At 39.6% G+C, this 22,546-nt stretch overlaps 1 protein-coding gene across 1 annotated transcript in view; it reads right to left on the reverse strand.

Annotated features, from left to right (window-relative positions):
- PLPP4 (phospholipid phosphatase 4) overlaps window positions 1-22,546 on the reverse strand; it is a 52,356-nt gene that overhangs the window by 28,335 nt on the left and 1,475 nt on the right. The window contains exons 2-3 of the mRNA XM_064663666.1: window positions 5,997-6,105; window positions 2,131-2,221 (exon numbers count right to left, since the gene is read on the reverse strand). Of these exons, the coding sequence (XP_064519736.1) occupies window positions 2,131-2,221; window positions 5,997-6,105 (200 nt within the window). The remainder of the gene's footprint in view (window positions 1-2,130; window positions 2,222-5,996; window positions 6,106-22,546) is intronic.

The raw sequence follows: 22,546 nt of genomic DNA on the forward strand, positions 1-22,546 counted from the left end.
AATCCTAGAGACACTCATATTATAAAGAAAGTCTTCCTCTTTCCACCTCTGCTCACAGTGACCACTCAATTCCGTGCTCTTTTTTCCCTCCTCAGTTGTTTTGTCTCAGTTTTTGATGCTAATTGCATGGGGAAAATTTTCCACAGAGTCAAATGCATGTGACCAGCAAGGTCACAGCACTGAATTCCCCTTTTGAAAAAATACTTTGGGAGACATGCAGTATAATTTACTCTTTTTGTTGAACTTTGTCTTGATTGTTCATTGTACCCCTGACTGAACCACACTTGCACTGTTGCATATTCCTCATGCTGACAATCAAATGACAGTGTGACTGTTAGGATGATAAATTCAATTTGCTCTCATTTTGTTCCCTTTAGGAAATATTTATATTGCCCATTGTATAATCCAACCAGCAAGAAATTTAGGCCCTTCCAGGGGAAGGCTGAAGGGCATCTCCATGTAGGAATTTAACTCCTCCTTACCCCTGGTGCACTGAACCACCTTCTTTGCATTAATGGCTGTATGAGGGGCAAAGAATTTTCATGTGCTTTTAACTTTTTTTATTTCTTCTACGTGTCATACCCAGAGAAATTCCTTTGGAGGGACTTCCTGATCATTCATTATGAACATTATTTGTCAGATCTCTGCAAATCAGCAAAGCTCCACCACAGCTAATGAACCTTCACTTCACCAGACACATTAATATACTGACTCCTATTAATGCAGAGCACACTTGAACAGAAATAAGCCACAAGAAGTTCCACACTTATGGCACAAACTGAACAGAACATTGAGGTTGGTGTTTCCTCCAAGTCTGTGTAGCAAGAGGAGTGCTGGGGAAGCTGGCAAGTTTTCTCCTGGACATTAGAGGGTTTCAAATCAGAAGGCAAAACAGCAGGGGAAAAAAAGTGTTTTTAGAACAAAAAGGTGAGAATAAGTGATGGAGAAACTACCCCAAGTTCCTTTCATTCTTTACACAACGGGAGAGGAAGCTCAGAACTGACTGTGTGCATTTTATGAATGAAGGGTTTTTTCTACTGAATGGACTCGTCAGGAAAATATCACTGTAAGACACTTCAGAACTTACTACAAATGAGTGGCAGCAGCCAAAACAAAACTGGGATCATTTCACACTTGTGCTAAAGCAGCTGGAGAAAGAAGGAGCTGAGGGAATGCAGCCTTGTGCAGAAAGATTTTTCACAGGCAGATACATAATGTCATTTACATCCTATCTAGCTAAGGCAAGGCTGAGTATTGCTTTGGTTTTACTGTGTAAGGGCCAATAAATTAAAGTGTAAATTAGCCAGGAAAACAGAATTTCAGAACGATGCATATCTCAAGCATAATGCCAACAAAAACATTTGCAGTTCTTAGTGCTTCAAAGTATCTTCTGCCAGTGGAAGTGCTTTAGTCAATATTGGTCTCTGGCAATATCTATGTAAAAAGATCTGGGCATGTATCACTAATATTTCAAAGGACATGAAGAGCCAGAATTAGCTGGAACACCTTAAGACTTACCCTCCCCATTGTCTACCTGTTCCTCTGCTGGAATTTTCTGCCCACAGCTGTAATTAGACGTGACCCAAAACAAGCCATTGCAGTTCACAGCCCAGGATAAAGTGCATATCCAATTCCATGGGCAGTTTAAGATGAAACATCAGCTTTTAATTAGAAAAACTGAGCCAAGATCACAGATTTTGCAATGGGTAACAGTAAATTCACTGAGAAGCTCAAAGGAAACAATGAGAGGGGTAAATTCCTACACTAAGCAGTTGAGTCTCACAGGACTTTCCAGTCAAACCCTTAATTTACAAGAGCTGCAAGTATAAATAAGAGGCAAGTAAGAGATGGGGTGTAACAGAAAAATATCCAACTGAACAGTGTCTCAGATGGACTTGCCTTTGCTGATCAAATTCCAGCCCTTGCTAGCTGGATTGTGGAATTAAGGCACAGAATTTGTCCATCAGAAACACACCTAAAAACAAAGGCTTTTGTGAGATGGCTTGCACAGAAAACTACTGTAATGGGCTGGGAACAGAGACAGGTTTTCTTCAAGGCTTAGACCACAGTTGGAATCAATCTCCAAGAGCTATCACACATTTTCCATCTCTGAAGTATGACATACTTTACCTAAGAAAGCCTCTTTAATTTCAGTCTTGTCTGTTCGACGGATTATTTTCACCACAAAGATGACTGCGAGTGGTGTGAGGAATGAAATGGCCTGTAAGAGATAACAAATACCATGTGTGAGAGCAGCAATCCCCCTTCAGTCCAGCTGATTAATAATTAGCTTCAGTTAGCTCCATTTAAACGGGGAAGCTGAATGATCTTTATCCAGATCCTGACCTTCAATAAAATGGGATGATTTGTCTTTGAATACATTAAAATTCTAACATAGCCGTGGGTTATAATTGATTTGTAATTGCCTAGAGCTGCATTTAAAGTGTCAGCTTCTCAAATGAAAAAGTAACAGTCTATAAGGCCCCCAAAATTCATACACAGACCTTGGACATTTTTTCCACACTGAGCATTGCTGCCCATCCAGGCTGTGTGCTCAGCAGGACCCTCCTCAACACAACAGACTTCAGCACCAACTTCCCAGCATTTTAAAATGCTCTTTAGCTTACTTTTTGTTTCCTTTTTAGCTGCCATTCTTGAATGCATTGGGAAGATGTGTCTTTATGATTCTTTTGTTTGCAAGTGCTGGATGTGGAGCAAACTGCTTGGTTTTGTTCCAAAGCAGAAAAACAACACCTGAGCACCTACAAGTACAGTCACTGCTTAAGCAGAACCTTATTCTCTTATTGTCAGTACTGCAGGGCAGGATTCCTCCTCCAAGGAACCTCAGATGGCATCTGTGCATCAAAGCACACCCCTGGTTTCCAGGAACAGCAGCTCTGTTATCTCAGAGCAGTCTGGGCTGGGATGATTCACTGTAAATGGGAGCCAAAAGGCATCTTGGGGCAGTGGCTGTGCTGCAGTCTGGCCTCCCACAGCAGGTATTTATTGCCTTTCTCCAGAGAGACACATCAGTTTGTCCCAAGCACAGCACCAGGGAGTTTTTCATTACCAGCTTGCCATGGGAATTACGATTTTATTCCCAACTGGCCCTTCCATCGTCCCTTCTGTCCAGAGTTTCAGCTGCAGAGGTGAAAGGCAACTTGTATTTATGTTTCTTGCTGGTTCCAGCCTAAATTAACCCATTCCTTTCTTGACCCTACAAACCTCTTCACGACCACACTTGTTCAAAAATTCTTTCAAAAGCATTTTTTCTCTTAAAGAAGAGTGAAAATGACTGTTTTCTTGATTATTGGTTTGTTTGGTTTTGCTCTTTTTTTTTTAAACAAGGTCAAAATTAAGCTCTAAATGGCACATGGGATGCCAGGGCTTAAGTAAGATTATTTTTACTGAGGCTGAAGCAGTGCCTTACTTTTTAAAGAGCCCCCATTGAAATAAAAAACAAAGAGGACAGATATGACAAAAGATGTGTGACTCAATCTTCTTTTCATAACACAGATTAATCCCAGTCCTCATTTTATGCTTTTAGAATATCTGAGTAGGCAACACCATGAGAGTGCACTGTATTTGTTATTTTGGCTCTGCATCTTGCACCAGCTGCCCCTCACCTATATCTGCAAAATATTATCTAACCCAGTGAGCCACACACATTAAAACACAGTCTGGAGTCTGTTCCCCTTATCTGCATTTAGAAAGGCAGTTTCTAAATGTAGATACCAAGGAAAACCAAGTTTTGTTGGCAAAAAGATGCACCATTTCTACTTAAAAATCCCTTCTGTCTCCAGTGTGTGTGAGATTCAAGCTCAGATGCCAATGCCATGTTAGTGCTCCAGAAACGTTCACTTCTCTCCATCCTCAGCAATAGTTTCATTTCTGCTTTCAGAGACAGAGAGTGAAATGCAAAAAACAAGTTAAAGCAAAACCTGGAATTGCTAATTTCTTCCTAAAAAGTAAGGATTGCCAATCAGGAAAGGAAAGAAGAAAGATATCTGCATCCCACTGTTGAAAAACACGTCGAAATACAGCCAAGGCCAACATCAGAGTGGTGGTTTAATGGAGTTAGAAATCTTTTGAACATGCAGGAGCAGCAGAAAATATCAACACAGAATAGCATTCAAGTGGCAGCTTGTTCCAAACCACTTTCCAATCAATCTTCAGAAACCTGGCAAAACTGCAGATTTCCTCCTATTTCACAAGCACGTGAATTTTTGAGAGAAATGAACTATTCACGTCTGCAGCACATCACTGTTCCTTACACAAAAGCATCAGCTGGAAGGTGCTTTTTATTCTGCAGCAAAATGCACATACAAAGAAATCTTGGCTTGCTAAAGCCTCCTTTATTTTGCAAAAAGATTCTGTATGGCTCATCTCTATAACAGAGTTGGCAACATTCTGATGAGCAATACTCTCCTCACTGCATTTCAGCACTGGGGTGTTTTTTTTCCAGCAATGAAATATTCCAACATTTGCCTGGCTTTTGTGAAACATGGACAAAAATCTCTCTCATTTATTATAAATCCTGGCAAGTCAGAGATGTGCTGAAGTTACAGGGACTCCCACACACTTCCATGCACTCAAGGGAAGTTGGCAGTGCCTTAAACTTTCCAAGACAAGGGACATCCACTGACAGACAGAACAAGGCTCAGAGCTTTCCATCCTTGGCTACCCATGCAGGAATCAGCTTTGTCTAATCTGAGTTTTGGTTTGGAGTATTCACAACATTTCTCTTCAATTCAGATCTCTCCCCATATAAATTAATCCTGCAGTTCACCTCCTGGTGAGCCACAGCCATACATTTCAATATCTGAGCACAACACTAGTGGTGAGAAATTGTTTAGATAACGAAAGCTTGTCATCAGTGCTAGACTTGGATTTTTCTTCTTTTCAATTACATAAATTAGAAAATAAAAAAAATTCTAGAAATTAGCTCCATTTCTTAATTTCAGAAGCTGTTCACTGAGTTACTGATATTTTTAAAACCTGAGCCAGAAAGGGAACACAGACCATGCAAAAGTTGCTGACACAGAGTTGCCTGGAAGTCCCACCCACCATGAAGTTTATAAAAGCTGGCTTTGGGAAGTGCTCAACAGGGAAGTGTATTACAGTTATATCCCAAAATCGTGCCTCCCAGTGGCTACTGCCTGGAGAACAAGAGGATGGACTAATGATTATCACAACTGGTTTGAAAAACAGTTCCACCATCTGCAGCAAACCCTGGGCAATTATTCACTGTTGGCTCCTGAACTCCTCAGTTATAAACACAGATCAGAGAAATCATGTAGCAAAGTAATGCTCAGCATAAGGAAAAACAACAGAATCCAATTCAGCCTTTCCCAATTTAATGTTTGGTTTGAGGTTTGGTTTTGCTTGTTTGTTTTTCATTTGTTCGGTTTCTTTTTACACGGCTCTCTTCCATTTCAGGAAAAACATATTTTCATTCATCCAGGCTGAAAAAGTCCACAATAGAGCTGCTTCTTAATTCAATACAAACAACATGTTGGCAAATTTAAAAGCAAGCCTTCAGCCTCTGCCTTAGAAGGCTGGGATATATGGTCACCTCATAAAAGGACTCTTTGGAGTCAAGTATCTCAGTATCTAACAAGCCTAAACCAAACTGGATTTCAGAATTTAAGCACTTAACCTAACAAAAGCATGGCAAGGTTTTGTCAGGTCACCCAACCAGCTAATTGAAAAAGCTTCTCCACTCATTTCTCTAGCATTCCTCTAAGCTAAAACCACCTTAACTCTTAAACTGAAAAATCAACAGTCATAAATTCAGCCACCTGACAATGCTGCTTTTTACACACTCCCCATGATTTGCTACGTTTTGTCATTTTGGACATCCCTGGTTTGGTAAATAGTTGTCCTTAGAATTAAAAAGAACATCCTCTGCTTCCAAAAGATTTCCTGCTGCTTAACAAATGAAAGTGTACTTAAGTTTACAGTCATCAAATGACCAACAAGCCTTTGGTACTTACAAACATGAGACGTGTAGGGATGTTGTCTGATTGCACCAGGGGATTTTTGTACAGCCAGATCTCTTCTGGTTGGATCACCCGCTGGAATGGATCCAAAAATTCTGTAAAACTGAAAACAACAATTAAAAACACAAGTTTTTCACAGTTGGAAATTATGACCAAAAACCCCAGAAGAGTTCTGCTGATTCAAAACTTCCCCCAAAGTTAAATATGTATGAATTATCCTTATTCATACATTGCTATCCTACCTCATGGATTTTTAGTAATAGAATCCTTACAAATATACCCCTCAGAAATGGCTTTTAAAAGTCTATATTCCACAACTTTATAAAAGTTCCATAAACACTGCTGTGGAGAATAAATTGCCTTCTTTGTTGTTTGTTTTTTTCTGGTAGGAGAAGTGTGCAAATAACATTGTGGGATTAGATAAATCCATGTAGCAGGTCTTTTACCCTGAAGAAATTTTATACTAGATATCAAATCCAAAATGTCTTTCAAATGCCAAGATTCAGACTTTGAAGCATGACTGTTGTATTTGCAGGATCACAAAGCAGGGATAAAGAAGCAGCCCAAACAATTCCTTCTACTGATGGAAAGAAGAGATAACTTTAGAGGGTATCTCCAAAAGAGACTTACTCCTAAAACAGAATGGGCTGTCAAGCTTAAGAAGAATCTAGTTATGCCAGAAAAGTCTCATTCTACCAAAACAGACTGGTTTTAATTCCATTATTATGTCATTTAGCTCTCTTACAAAGCAAGCAAAAAAAAAAACCCATCCAAACAAGCCAAAAACCCCGTGGTTTTGTAACTGTATTATTTTGAAATGAAGAGCATCAAAATAAAATGTTGAGGTTACACTGCTTGATAGAAAGTAAATTATTTGTGTGGGTACCTTTCAGCATGCACTGAGAGGGAAAGCAGGAATTGTGATCTTTGACTGTATTAAGATTCAAAAACCTTTTATGGCTGCATAATTTGTCTCACTTCATTTAAACCACACTCCTTTTTCCACAGTCCTTCACTGTTCTTTAAGTTTTTTAGGCTTTTAAGTCCTATCAGACATCCTGGGAGGTCTGGCCTTTGCTCTGCATTGCTCATTTCAGGTCTGGTTTATTGGCACTCAAAGAAAGGCTGTAGAAAGAAGGCACAGGGACCAGTTTTCTGCAGACTGGTCTCACCCAGTGAGCCCAGCCAGAACACAGAAATGCAGCAGCTCAAAGCTTTTCTTAGTGTAAATTTTCCTAAGCCCAAGGGCTTTAAACCTCTCCTGTAATACCAGGTTTTATACCAGTAACAGGCACGTCAACTGCCTCTGTAAGGAGAAAAAGCTCAAAGCGATTTTTAAAGCAGAGTAAAATTAAACCATACTTATATATGCAACTCTCCCCCAGTGAAGATGAGTCCTCAAATCCAGCCAGGTCAGCTATTTCCTAAAAAACAGTCTTACCCAGTCTTCTGGGTCTTGGGAAATCCTCCTTCTCTCCCTTCTGAGGGCTGACCTGCTGCTCTCTGTTTCTCACTGTGGTCTCAGATCTCAGCATCAGCTCCACTTTCCAGCCACACTCCTGCCCATGGGGGGTTGGAATTGGATCACCTTTAGAGGTCTCTTCCAACTCCAAATTTCCTATCATTTTCTGACCCCCTTCACCTGAGGACAGCCAGACTCCCACCAGACAGAGTGTGCAAAAGAGCCCAACTGGCCTCTCCTTCCTTTCCTAAAGGACACGCTCTTGTCACTTGTAACAATGGTTGTTTTTCCTTCACTGACCTCCATGGACAACAAGATTATTCTGGAAGCTTAAGGAGTCTCGTACTGCAAGGAGAATATTTGCTGTTATACTCAGCTCCTTCAAATCCAGAGTCTGACCCTGCTCTCCAAAGAAGGTGCAAGGGGAGCTTCAGAAGTGTCAAAACACTTTGTTTTGGTGGTTTTCAGAAAGAAAACTCGATTTTTTTAAGCTTAAAACTTGATTTTTTTTTTTTAAGTTTAAAAAAACAATGGCTTGTGCAAGACATGAAAGTGGAAGACATTTCTAAAGAACAGTTCCAGGAAATAAACAACATGTATGAAAAATTCATTTTACACTTCTCTCTTCAACTAGAAAAATAAAGGTCAAATCCCAAACCATGCAAGCAACTTTGGTTCTAAATTTCAGCTGAGTCCTAAAGTATATTATTTTTGGTTTCAGTCTTTAAAGATATTGATGGCAATATATAAAAGCAATTAACTGCTGGTTGAAAGGGTTCAGTTGCTGAGTAGGGTCACAGGCCTGGCTATGATGCACTGTCATAAGATTTAATGCCTTTGAGAGCAAAATAACAGATGTGCTAATGAGATGAAACTATAATAAATAATATAAATAATATCTGATTTCAGTTGAGGACTGATTTTCTGATTAATACATACTCATCTGTACTCATATAAACAATGAGTAATTTCAACAAATCTATCAATGACAGTAATCATTATTATTATTTGATGTAACAAGTTTTGTATCCACTACATATATAAATCTGATTATGTATTCATTTATCTCTTTGGCTTTTGTTCTGAATGTCTTCCAAGAACAGTGTTCAAATATGCTGAAACAAATGAAAAAAAAAATAAAATTCCTGAAACTGGGTAAAATAATTTCAAAATCACTACTGAAGGAGAGAAAAAAAATAGATGCAGAAGGCTGCAGATGCCATCTGTGTGAACAACACAGAAATAGAAAGTAAACAGTTAAAGCAAAGTGACTGTATAAAAAGAAATCACTTTTTTTTTTTAATCTTCTGAAAGAGCTCAACAGCTAATTAAATTTTTATGCCAAGACTCATAAGAGAACAATTCCCTTCTTTTTTAAAGCTTCACCAATGGGTGAGTGGATATGAGATTTCAGTAGCTGGAAGGCAATTCCCCTTGTACTCTATTAAACAGTCATGAGGACACACTGGTTTCTAAGCTGCCTGACACTTGGTGATTTATGTCCCTTCATCCCAACCCAAAGCACAGTCTATCACTACTCCTGAGCCAGCACAAGCTTGTTTAAATGACTGGATGCTGCTAGAAATTATTGTATTCCTCAGATAAAGACAGCTGATTTCTAGACATTTTCTATTACGGCTGGAATTACAAACCCAGCCACGGAACGTCCCCTGGGAGCAGGTGGGCAAAAAAAACCCTTTGTATTAGTGCATAAAAATTTAGTCTTAGGTTTTTGGCCTGGGATTTTCTTCAGATTTACCTATTTGTCCAACGTTTTTAACAGTTTAACAGGCATGATTTTGAACACTTCAGCCTGATGATATTTATGTTTCGGGCATAAAAGGACTTCCATGAACTTCAAGAGCCTTTAACTGTGACTTTCAAAGCAAGCTAAGGGAAACAGGAGCCCTAATTCCATTAAAAACATCCCTGAGCAGCAGGTGCCCACATCTCTGCAGTTGCTCTGGACAATTCCCAGGTTCATGAGCTTCATTTCCATTTAACAGCACAGAGCCCTTGTAAGATCATTTCATGCAAGCACCACATCACAGCCAGACCCAGGTAAAAGTGCACGGAAGTTTTGTGATAATATGGACTAATAACACTTTTGGGGGGGGATTTTTTATGAAACCATTCACTGGAAAGTGCATGAATTGAACATTACATAAATATCTTGACCACTGCCTGGCCCTCAGCAGCACAGCCCGCAGCTGGTTGGCAGGGGGAGAGTGGGAACTGGGAATTTTTGCCTTTTACTTTGTCCCTTGCAGACAAGGCTTTTCCCAAGTGACAATCCCTGAGAGGACAGAGCAGTACATATGGGATGGCAAGAAGAGAAGGAACATGAACTCAAGGGAGCTGGGATTTCCAAGAAGTAAAAACAGGGGATAAAGACAAGATAAGAGATATTTAACAGTGCCACAAGAAAGTAATTTAGAAGAACTATAGTTTGAAAGTAAAAAAAAAGGACTACGTCTCCTTTCTTCTTGGACTCTTTTTGAAAGAAAGGAGAAACTTAATCTGATGTAATATATTATTTTACTGCAGAAGAAATAATTAAGTTTATATATATATATATATATATACATATATATATGGTGTACCTGCCGTGTTAAATTGTGCAACAGGTTGTTCTGACACGAAAACTGCGTGGTTGTGAGCAGTGTCAGGGGTGCTGGAGTTGTCAGCAGGGCTCTGTATTGCTTGGCCTATTTACAGTGTATTTACACAACACAGAACTCAGTGAGGGATTCTCACACAACAGATTCACAGCCCCAAACTTTTGAAGGAAGAGCCATAAAACACAACACATCATAAGGCACCACAGCTGGGAAGATAAGAAAATTATATCCTCAAAGCCAGAATTTGCTTTAGGGGTTTCCCACAAGTGATTTAGGCTAAACAGAACCTAAACATCCATCAGCTGTGTACACTGCATTGAACACTGTTTATCCACATTCTCTTTGCTCACATTTAAATCCAGGACTTCAGCTTATCCATTCTGAAGCATGCTTATAGTGGGAAATGCCTTTCATGTCATGCTATCTGATATACCTGGAGAGAACAACTTATTTCCATGCCATGAGAAAACCTAGGCTTGTTTATTCCCTATAGGTAATATTATAGAAAAATGTAACTTCTTGGTAGTTATTTCACAAACTCCTGCAAAGACAGACAAAATATGAAAAGCTTGAAGTGGTGTGTGGCTGGAATGCAGAATTCACAGAACTGAAGCAGAGAGAGTGATGAGGTGAGATAAGAAACAATGCCTGTGGTTTGTCCCCATCATCCTGCTCCCCACGGAGCTGGACGAGTTCAGGTTCTGAAATGCTGCTGTCTGTGCACATCAGCACAGTGAGACAGCTTTGTGCCAGCTCAGAGGTTTCCTTAAGGAAAGAGATGTGAGACATTCAATATCTAAAGTAATCTGGGAAATCCACAGCTCCTCAGCCATGAAGAAGGGGTACACAAACAGGGCCAAGACTCAGTTATTAATGAAGAACTGCAGTTTCACCAAGGAAGAAGCTGCCATGAATTAAAAATATAACTTCAACAACATAAACTTTAGTTGGATAGAAGAAAAAACTTTCCCTGTGGTTAAGGCACAACACTGGGTATCAAGAGATTTGATGTTTTCTGCCACTATTTCCCAAAAGTAGGGAAAACCATTCCAGCAGGAAGTGTCAGTGCCAGTATCAAAGCAAAACTCCTGATGCTCCAGTTTGCTCTGGACTGGTACTTCCAGATGCCAAGTTTTGCTGGCTGGCAAACATTCAGGTAGGAAAGGAAGAGCTTTAACTTCTCCACAGAAATCAAAGGAAAGAGTTATTTAAAAAATATATTAGAATTTATATTGCAACAGATGCTGAGTGCAAAAGAAGCGTGTACATCAGAACAGAAACCAATGGTTTATTAGTTTTATTCTTCATAGGCTTTTATGGAAATGTGCTATTGCAAACATCATTTTAGCTGCACTAAAATCAATTAAGGAATGTACACTCACACTGACACGGAAGCAGCTGCATCAATAAATTATCTCTACCTTCTTCACAGTTAAAAACTTGTTTCCCAGTACAATGCCATGCAGTGTATACACCCACTACTTCTGATTAACAATGTACAATCCTGATATAGAGCTTTATGGGGTTTGAGTGTCCTGCAGGATACAGAGTAGTTAATATTCAGCAGGAACACCCAAAAAAGAAAATTCAGAAGCGTTTTTATTGCCACAGAAGTGAGATCTGATGCCTCTTTTAATTTGTCTGTAGGTGCAAGTATTTACAAAGGCTGGGAGGAGTCCTGGCAAGAAAAAAGGTTGCAGGAGGCATTTTTCATTCAGTCCCTATTCAGTGCCCAGTACACCTGTGGCAACAGAGCAGGTTCATAGATCTTTTTTAACTCCTGTACTTTTGAGAAGCCAAACCCAAAATCTTTATACCACTTCCTAATCACATTTGATACTCTGATCTGAAAGTACACAGCCTTCCCCCACTTTTAATTCAGTGGGTGCACTTTTATCCAGAGAGGAGCCAAACGTCAATGGAATTAAATCCTGGGACTGATAAAGGCAAAGGGGAAGAGCAATTGTTTTGGTTTTCTTATTTCAGATCACTGGCAAGTAGATGACTGGTTCTTGAGGGCAGGTTTGGCTTCAGATGAGTCACTATGACTCAATGGAAAATATATCTGAATATTTTAAATTAGCTACCAATTGCAGTGTGACATTTAATTAGCACATATGCCCACGTTAGCCCTTCAGATATATGAGAAATCATTTTGATTAAGAAGGGATTGAAACTAAATTCTGATGCAGTTTTACAAATGCAGATATTACCATAGCAGTCATACTTCCCAGTTGTGCTGAAAAAGGGGGTTTTTAGTATTTTTCTTCACCTTCACTAGCAGGTTTCCCAGATTTGCCTCACACCCCCATTGATTTTACAGACATATATCAGGTTATGAGCTCTCCCAAAGATGAATGGCCACTCTCTTTACTCTGACCCCAGTCAGGGTGACCGGTGCTATTACTGATCCAACAAAACCAACCATGATGCAAGACAGGTTTTTCAACCAGGATGGGTTTAACCAGAGTCTGTGCCAGTCAGGGGCTCTGAATTACTGTTCCTAAATCTGCTACAGCACCTGACTCGTGCCACAGGTACCCACATTGAATCTATATCTGAACAGAAACAGGTTAAAACCTGACCCAAAACTTCTGCTCAGATTTTATCTTCCTTCTTGTGCCTTCTGATTTCAAGAAACAATATGAGTTACAAGAATCAGCAAGGAGGCAACAGCTGAGGAGTCCTGGCTCAGCTAAAAGCTCAGATCTTAAACTAAAAACAATATAGATTCACAACAGGAGTCCTGCAGCTTATATATCTCATTTATATGTTATTTCTTATGTCCTCAGAATATCTGCTATGAAATAGTGAACGAACAGTCTTTTGAAAAGCTGAAAAACAAAGAACAGCCTGGACTTTTAGAACCTAATGTTAGTTTTCTTAGTAGTACTTAAATTGTATTTCTACTGTTTTCTCAAGCTCTGGCATTTGAACTCCCTCTAAGTAAACAATTTCTTTCTTGTGACATAATTTAAAGCTAAGAGGAAAGGGAAAGGACTATCTGTGCATGCATGAACAGCCCAAGAACAAGGAGTTTGTGCACCTGAAAGAATCCCTAACCTTCCAATCCATATGTTCTCCTTGCTTAGGGGCTGAGCACTTTGAAAGCAAATATCACTGAGCATCCTTATTGCCACTGTGAGGTGACTGACTTTAGAAAACTCTCACATTCAGTGAGAATAAAAATGGCTTTCCAGGCAGTAAACTACTTAACTCGTTTAGATACACCTTTTAACCATCTTATCTTCCTGAAAGAACAGGAATATTTGGGAATGAGCAAGGTGAAAGGAAGGAAAGAGGGGAGAGCTGGTCATGCTGCATTGCAGCTTTGAACAGAGGAGCAGACACCAAGGGTGGCTATACTGAAACAGGAAAAAAAAATATCACTGCAAAATGACTCAAAGTCACATATTTTGGCTTGGTTTTAACTTTTAAAACTTTCTGTGACCTGAGGTTGAAAGTGATCTTTGCTTTCCCGTCAGCAGAATATCAAAGAAACCCTTCTGAAACAAAAAACCATCTTTGGTTTGGCGTTTGGCCGCTCCTGAGGTGAAAAAGCAGCTCAACCCTTGTGACCCCTGCTCACAGGGAGCACTGGGGCACTCCAGGCACAAGGCAAACAGGTCAGAGCTGCTCCTCACTGTGGCAGTGTGCAAAACTTCAGGCAGCCCAGCACGGCTGCAGTGCTGTCACACAGAGAGTTTTACACAAATAACAGGTATCAACACAGTGAAGACTGTTGGTTCCTGCTTTCGTTGCATTATCTCTCATTTTAGTTAATAAAAAACATTATTTATGGTTAATTGTTGCCTCTGTGCTCTGTTTTTATTAAATATACTCTACCATACAAAATATTCCACAAAAGCCATTTTAATGTGTGTTTGGGGAGGGGACAGCAGAAGGAAAGGAAATGCTCAGTGTAGGAACACTGGTGTAGCTGTTAGAAGTGTCAAAGCTGGCAGCTGTACATGATCCTAAAATGAAAACCAGAATTCATCTTACATGCTTCAATCAACTAAGCACGTATCTGAATAATGAACCAACACCCGAGGGATGCAATCTCAATAAAAGGGAGGATTAAGCAGTATCAAAAAAATTGTCCAAAAAAAAGTGACCAAACACATTTTCAGACCATTTTTTTTGGATTAGAAACTCAAGAGCTCATAAGGAAGCAGGAGAGAGGAGAAATGCTGAGGTCCAGTCTAGAAGGCTCCAGCAAGAGTTTCTTTGTGTGAAATTAAAACATTCATTTTTGTTCAAACATAAGCAGACCATCTCAACCCAAACTGAAATATTTTGTTTGGGCATCCATTCAACTTGCTTAAATAAAAAAAATGCATTTTAAAATAAAACACTTCGGTATTAATTCCAAGACACTTTTTTTGGCCAAGTTATTTAGTAAATGTAATACAAATTTACAAGTTTGTTCCAGTTTTTCCTTTACAGTTGCTGTAGGCAATGAGTTCCTTTTTCTCTTGGGATTAAAAAAAAACATGATCTGCTTAATGATATTCACAATCAAATCCAACTATATTAAAACCACTCAGCCCAAAAAAACTTGTGTGAGCACTAAATGTTCCAGAGTATTAGTAACTATTAAAAAAAAATAGTAAATTAGAATAATGGGGAATAAGAACATCACTTTTTGCATTTTGTAGCACTCACTGAAGTCCAATAACAACAGTTACACTCCTGGAAAGCACCTTGGACAGCAGACGAAGGAAACTATTAATGTTCTCTCTGCAGGCTGTGAGAGCACAGACAGGCTATTAGATCTGTTCTCCCATTAGTGAAAATTGGCAGCTAATGAAAATATAACACTTTCTATCAAATGATCCTCTCCTCTGCTGTTTGCCACTTGCCAGGCTCTCACCACAGAGGCCACAAACCCTTCAGAGCTGAACTATTTCTGAGCCATCATTTGCACCTCCATTATATCATTTACACCTCCATCACACAACCTAAAGAAGCAGAAAAACTCTGCACTCTAAACAGGGTAAAATGTTGACCTGCCAAGATTGCAGAGTAAAACATTTCACCTAATCTAGGATTTCATTGTCCCCCCAGTCTCATCAATGCAGAATATTTAGCACACAGACTCTGCCATCACTCAGCTTCTGTTCAGTGTTTGCTGAAGTTTTCTCCAAATAACTTCGTATTGGTGCTGCTGTTTCCTCCTCTGCCCATCATGATGAGTCAAAAATCAAGACATTTTGCTATAATGTCTTTAAACTTTTCCCTGCACACTGGGAAAGCTTCAGGCAGTATAAACCTCAGGCCACTAAGCTGATTTTTTTTTTACAAGACCACCCAGTCTTGTCTCCTCACAACAAAGCAAAAGCTGGTGTAAAATACACCCAAGACACTTCAGTGTAACTTGCTTTTTAAAATTTCCACTGGTGGAGGATTCCACACGTGCCTCAGGCGATCTATCACAGCACTGGAGTCCTCACAATTAGTTGGTATTTCCCCACGTTCAGCCCAAGTTTCCCTTGTTACTATTTTAAAAATCTTTTCTTTCTGTGCAATTCCCAGCTTGTCTTCTCCACACATCTTCATGGAGCTGCTTACATGTGAAAATTACTGCCATGTCCCCTCAGATTTCTAGATTAATCAGCTCAATTATTTCTACATTTTCTCAGAAAAACATGTTTTCTACACCACTCTTACCATCTTCCTCACTCTTCCCAGCTCTCTGGAATTCACCTACATAATTAATCTTAATCATCCACTTACTGTGAAAACACCAGTTGTCAACCCTCTTACTCCACCCTACAGCAAAACAATTTCCACTTATGCATTTTATCTATAGGCACTCTTAATTAGAATTCAGTGGTATTTTAACAGGGAAAATATTTAGCCATTTGGATGGTAAAACTGTTTCGTAATGCAGAGAAACAAACAAATGCAATACCCAGTGATGGCAGCAATCTGATTTTCAACAGAGAAATAGTCTTAATCTATTTTTTTTTTTACAGAATCATCTCAATCATTGACAGAGTTTCTTGCATAGCTTTCAGACTTTGTCCTTTAATCCTTGCCAATATGGATGTGGCACTCAAGCCTCCCCTGTTCAGTGTCAGCACGGTCCTTACTGTGCAAAAAAAGTTACAAGACACACTAAATACAATCCTTGATCCACTTCTAGCATCAAAAATTCTGCCAGTTCTTTCCAAGTACTCACTTTTCAAAGTCAGTGACAGACTGGGAGACCATAAAGATCTTGATTTACTGTGCCAGATGAGTGCATTCTCAGCAAAAAGATCATACCTTTATTAAAAGCCTTTCCCATCAGAATCACAGTTGTGTCCTATCTTGACTGTGCTTAGGTCAAAGTATATAAAAATCAATTTATTAAAGAAAAATTTCCCCTACGAGAGCCCCATCAGTCTCAGTAGCTTTCTCACTATAAAACACCCTCAATCGGGCTAGAAGCAAACAAATACACATGTCAAAGTCTGTGAGTAAATAGGATTCAACAAGAAGAGACACAAAGTCACCATTTACTCCTCAAAAAATCTGGAGCAGATGCTTTGGCATCTACAATAACATCCTTTTTTAGCGTGTATTCAGCTGTGAGTTTAGCCAAGGAGATCCCAGCCTATTAGTAGGACAATTAGAATTCCTGCCATTAAATCCCCTTCCAGCTTCCCTTCCCCCCCCTCCCACGGGACTCGGGGAAGACAAATGAAATAAATTCGTTCCACAATCTGAAAGTATTGATACAACAGTCTGTAAAAACAGTTTATCTCTGCACTGACCAAAATCTGCACAAAAAGACAAGCATATTTTCTCCTGAAAAACTGTTAGCAAAGTCAGTAAAATCCTACCCTAATAAATACAGTACGAAAATGATGGAAACAGAAGCTCTGACAAAGTGGAACACCAAGTATCTGAACAGCAGGTTGACCCTGAGTGGATGCCAAGTACCCACCAGAGCCACTTCATCCCTCCCCTCCTCAGCTGGATGGGGGAGAGAAAATACATGGAAAGGCTCTTGGGAGGAGATAAGAACAGATGGAGATCATTCCACAGTTACCACCCCGGGCAAAATAGCCTTGAGGGGGGGAAACCAGTCTAATCACAGTAGGAAAATGAGAAAATTGAATCTCAAAACACCTTCCCCCCATCCCTACCTTCTCCCAGCTTTACTCTGATTTTCTCTCAGAGAGAGAACGAGGGGAACGAGGGCTGTGATCAGATCATCCCATGTTGCCTCAGCAGTTCCTTCCTCCTCAGGGCAGGGCTCCTCACACTGTCCATGCTCCATGCTGAGGTCCCTCTCCCAGGGCCAGTTCTCCATGAACTCCTCCAGGAGTCCTTGCCCAGGGCTGCAGTTCCTCATGAGCTGCCCCAGCGAGGGTCACGAGCCCTGCCAGCAAATCTGCCTCCCACATCAGGACAGGCACAGGGTTCTTTGGTTGTGTGCTTCATACATTACACCAGGGAGAATAAATATTTAGGGCCTTTTGTTTTTACAGTAACCTGTCAAGGACACAGTGCTGAGCACAGCTAAAATTCAGGTTACTCTGTGATATATCAGCTACATTCAGAAGCTCCATGTCTGACTCTCCCATCACTTCAAAGGTACCACAGACTCTGCTGAGCACTGGAACAAGTCTGTTGCTTGCCACTGGAGCTCAATATGCAACCTTTGATCCGTGTTCTCAGATCCTGAGCACCAAAGAGGCTGTCATTTTTTATAGCAGGTCTTTCCCTTAACTGTTTGTTAACCCCAGTCAGTGAACTAGACTTCAACCTGTGCCACAAAACTAAATTTTCCCCTCATTTTAACATGTCAGTTATGGTTCACAACAGTGCACCTATTTTGAAACAGGTTAGCAAACATCTTAGTGTTCTCATTTCTTAGTATCATTACTAGCTATGAAATATGAGAAATAAAAATATTATTTTTATAGGTGTATCGCGAAGTTGTAAGAAATTCAAATCCCAGACTGGGACTGGGTGTCAGGGACTTTTTTGGCCAGATAAGGGAAATATAAAAATTCCTAAAAATTAAAATCTTTCGGGGCCATGTGAGAATTTTGTACACAGGGGGGTTTCTCTTCTCTCTTTCAGCTAAGAACAAAGGAAGATCCATAATTTTTGACAGAGGATGTCCAGCGGCCAATGGAAAGAAGGGAAAGCCCCTTTTCAGAGAAAAGAAACCTTTTTAGGCAGAAATGAATATATTAAACTTATCTGAAAAGGGTGAGGATATTGTGAAACTATAAAATGTATGGAAATTAAACCAAAAGTGTCTTTTTCCCCAGAAACTTGGTGTGAGAAAGACCCAATGCATTGAATAAATTCTTCCTTGTTCCTTTGTTCCTTGAGTTCATGCCATCTTTCTAAATTTAAAAAGAGGAATATTTCCCACAAAACCAACACTGAAAAAGCTCTGAAGTTGTTCAAGGGTGTTGGCTATCTCCCAACACAGAATTTATCAATTAAGTGAAGGAAGGGTGAGCAAAAGAAGTATTGCTCTCACTTTCTTGGTGAGAAATTAGGGTACACAGAAATGAAGTCCAAAGCTGTTTGGATCAGAAGCCAAAACTCAGGTTCCAAACCAAGTCAGAATTATCAGATATTCAAATTGAGAAGGTAGGACACAAAAAGACCAAGAAGCTCAGGTGGCCAAACACCTACTTCACTTTGAAACCTTCAGCTATAGAGCTCAGGCTTAAAAGGTGCTTTCAATTCTTGGTCCAACTGATTTGTGTAATTTCGCAGGGTTTGAGTCAGAGTGAGGAAATAAATCTGAATGTCTCAGACTGGTGATTTCTTCTCAGTCTATTTTGTGTGTGTTCCCTACAGATCTCCAGCTCCTCATGATTCTCAGCTCAGTCTATCCTCCAAACATCCAAACATGAGAGAGAAAAGGCAAGCACAGTCTGTGAGAAGAGCAAAGCAAAACTGCAGCATTGTAGGATTTCCTCAGGTGATTGATTTTCTGTCTGTGTTAACAAGACAATATTTAGTGTCATCTCTAAGGGCAACGTATCCACAATATCCAGATCACCACTCCAGGACAAAGAGAGCTACCTAAAAGAACCTTCCATGCTAAATTATTTCATGCATATTCATAACCTGATTAAAATCTTAACATTGTAAACATGCAGAGAAACAGCTTTTATTTACTTACACCAGGATCTGACCATGGCACACACAGAGAACATGTCAGCATCAGTCAATCCTGCAAACTCACATGTGTGTGATGTATACATGTGTTTACCTGCAGATAAACATTTATTCCCAAGGGAGGTTGCTAATGAGACTGTGCTGTAGGGAAGATATCCAATTACTCTAAATGACATTCATATTTTAGTCACATCACATGCCCTGAAGAGCTCGAGGTTGGATGAAGAAATCCCTGAAACACTGTCTTTTTAATCAATTAGCTCTCAAAACATCAGCAATATGAGGTTGACAAGTCATTGGGTTAAATATACTACAGCACACCCAAATTCCAGCTTCCTACCAAGAGACAATGGTGTGGCCTTCTAAAACTTTTCAAACAGATGCACAAAGTTTTCCTTGCAAGACATACCTAAAAGAGACCATTGTGTATTTTGCTAAGAAACAAAGACATCCCTGAGGCTCACTCTGAGCCACCACTCATTGAATTCTTTTTAGGACAGATGAAAAACATTATTTTAAGGGCATCACTCCTGTGTAAAAATACCAGGCTTGCTCACAAATCCTTTTACAACTGGCTTATCTTAATAAAAAAAACCCAATTAAAACAATTTGCTTTCCTCAATCATCCTCTAAGTGACAAATGCCACTGGGCACGTGGATCAGATGAAGGACTGGCCACGTTTACCATGTTTTAGTATTAATCAAGCATCTTAAGATGCTCCAGGTCATAGGAATAAGTACAGAAATTAAGAAAACAGAGATGCAAGACTCAAATTCAATCATTCTTCAAATTAGCACTGGATATTTTCTGTAAACAGAGTACATCCTCATAGTTATTATATCAAACAATAGACCATTTCTACTTCTGAAACTTTACGTCAAAAATTTCACTTCTAAAAAAAAATTCAGCTCTTTACTCACATATATTTATTAACAAACAAAAACCTAAACAAAAATATGAAGTGAGAATTGATTAAAGCCAAGGTTTCATTGAAAAATATTCCGTTATGCAGTTTCAAATAACAACGTAATGGGCAAGTTATAGGATGAGAATTTTCTTCACCTAGGAAGTAGCAAACCATCCACCTTCCATCAAATCACTTCAGCCCAGTCAAAAGGTGCAAGGTTACATATTTTGAAAACTTAAAATTATTTTTTTAATGTTAAGGAATTGGGAAAAACTGTGGGGCAGAACAGAAATCTCTCCTTGCACTTTGTAACCTGTACCTTGAGAGCTATTTTGCTGAAGGTACTCAACCAATTCCCTATTTACCTTCCCAGTCAAGTGTGCATTAAGCGTATTTTTGACTGCAGCCACTTGTGTTTGGGTTTTGGGGGTTTGTTGTTTGGGGCAGGAGTTTTGTTTAACTCCTGCTTCTCAATTTCAGGCAGCTGTAGTTCTTCTAATAAATCTCTCCTAACTAATCCCTCCTTCAATACCAGTAAATCCTGAGGGCTAAAATGCCCTTCAGCACAGATCTCTCTAAATGCACAGAAGCCCGAGTTGCTAAATTTCAATGCCTAATCCGGTCTTTAACAGCTAAGTGAACACTTAGCAACTGCCAAGAACACGTCTAGAACCGAGTCAGTTGTTATCATTATCCTCCCTAAACGTCTGTAGAATTCAACGAGATCAACACACAGCCATCAAAAGCGTGTGGTACTTCTCAGGCTGTTCATTTGCCCAATGAAAGATATCTTAAATCATAAGTATAGGTTTCTGCCTTTGGTGGAAGGATTAAAGTTGGTAATTGTGGCAACTGGAGGAAAAAAAAAAGCCAGTCTTTAGTATAGAAAACATGGTTGTTGTTGCTGTAAAACACATCCCAATTGGCAATACATTCCATTTCAGCAATCATCAACTGGAGTTTCCACACCTCCGTTTTTATGGAATGACATTTATTACCAAGCAGGGCTACAACATGGAATATGCACCTTGATTCTTTTGCATTCTATAGTACAAAACATGCCAGTATCTTACTCTGAGTTACATGAATTGTTAGGCTGAAGCTAAAAGACATCTGGGAGGCACAGATGGTTCACGACTGTCAAATGGATGTGGAACCATTACCTTCAAGGTCAGCCTTCTAACACCACAAAGGTTGGTAACGGCCCAAAGTCATCAACACTTTATCAGAATGACCTAATTCTCTTCTGTCCAGTTCCTCGTGGACAAATATCCGTGTCCCAGCTGGCAATCCCAACAGGGATGAGCTCAGACCCAGCCTCCACTCATTTATGTTAATGGTATTCCTTTCCAAGGGAGGTGGAAAATGTGCAGCCTTTCCATTCCTAGAAATCTCTTCTGCAGTACAGCTCAGAGAGCTGCTGCCTGGGTTCCAGTTCCAGGGCTTCCAAATTCACCAGTAAAAGTTCATTCTTGAAAAGATATTTCACTGAACTCAGTGCTCCATAAAAATCCTTGCACTGGCTGTGTATAAAGCCACAGGAAATACCATTTTTAAACCTCTGTAACATAATAGTTTCAAAATGTGAGTAATTGCCACTTAAGAAAACTGAGAGAACTATCGAGTATTATTTCAACAGCAAAAGATTACTTGGGTGTTAAGATTATCTGAATTATAAAGCTATTTTTTTTGGTGTACTAGAGATTATATTCTCGGAACCATCACAAGCAAATAAAGTGAAGTTCTTCATGGAACTAAACACCAACCTGAGTTTAGAATACTACAGTGCTTAGTGCTTTTAATGAATGCTCTGAATGACCTATTGAAACATCAGAATTATTCCCCAGAATTCCAAGGAGGAAGAGCCGAGCTACATGAAAATGCTGGAGGTTTTTCCATAGGCATTTGCCATTCTTGGTGACTCTACCAAAAGCTTTTCCATCAGCTACCCCTCAGTGCATTTTAGAACCACAGCATAAAGAGCAGTGAGAAGTACAGAACCTTTTAGAGAGGAAATAAAGACAGAGGAGAAGCATAACCAAGAAAGGATCCTTCAAATGGGGTATGATTTACCTATCATAGTAATAAGCATTACTATGATGGTTCAGGTGATGAATTACACACACAATCATAATGAAGAGAAAGGTTCTGATGTAGCATCAGATCCTGAGGTCTTGGCTCACCCTGTAAGTCCATGTATTCCAGAAGGGAGTTCTGTTGAGAGGAACAGGTCTACTTTCAAAGTAAGATGCAACTGAACTGACATATCAAAGGTACCTTACAGGATTCTCAGGGTATCAAAGTTTACCCGAAAATGAAGATGATTCCACTTAACGAAACATGTTGCAAATCAAAGGATTAGCATCAATATTCCAGAGAAATGAGCACTGAGGAAAAAACCAAGCACCA

This window comes from Pseudopipra pipra, chromosome 8 (genome assembly GCF_036250125.1).
Source record: "Pseudopipra pipra isolate bDixPip1 chromosome 8, bDixPip1.hap1, whole genome shotgun sequence".
NCBI lineage: Eukaryota > Metazoa > Chordata > Aves > Passeriformes > Pipridae > Pseudopipra > Pseudopipra pipra.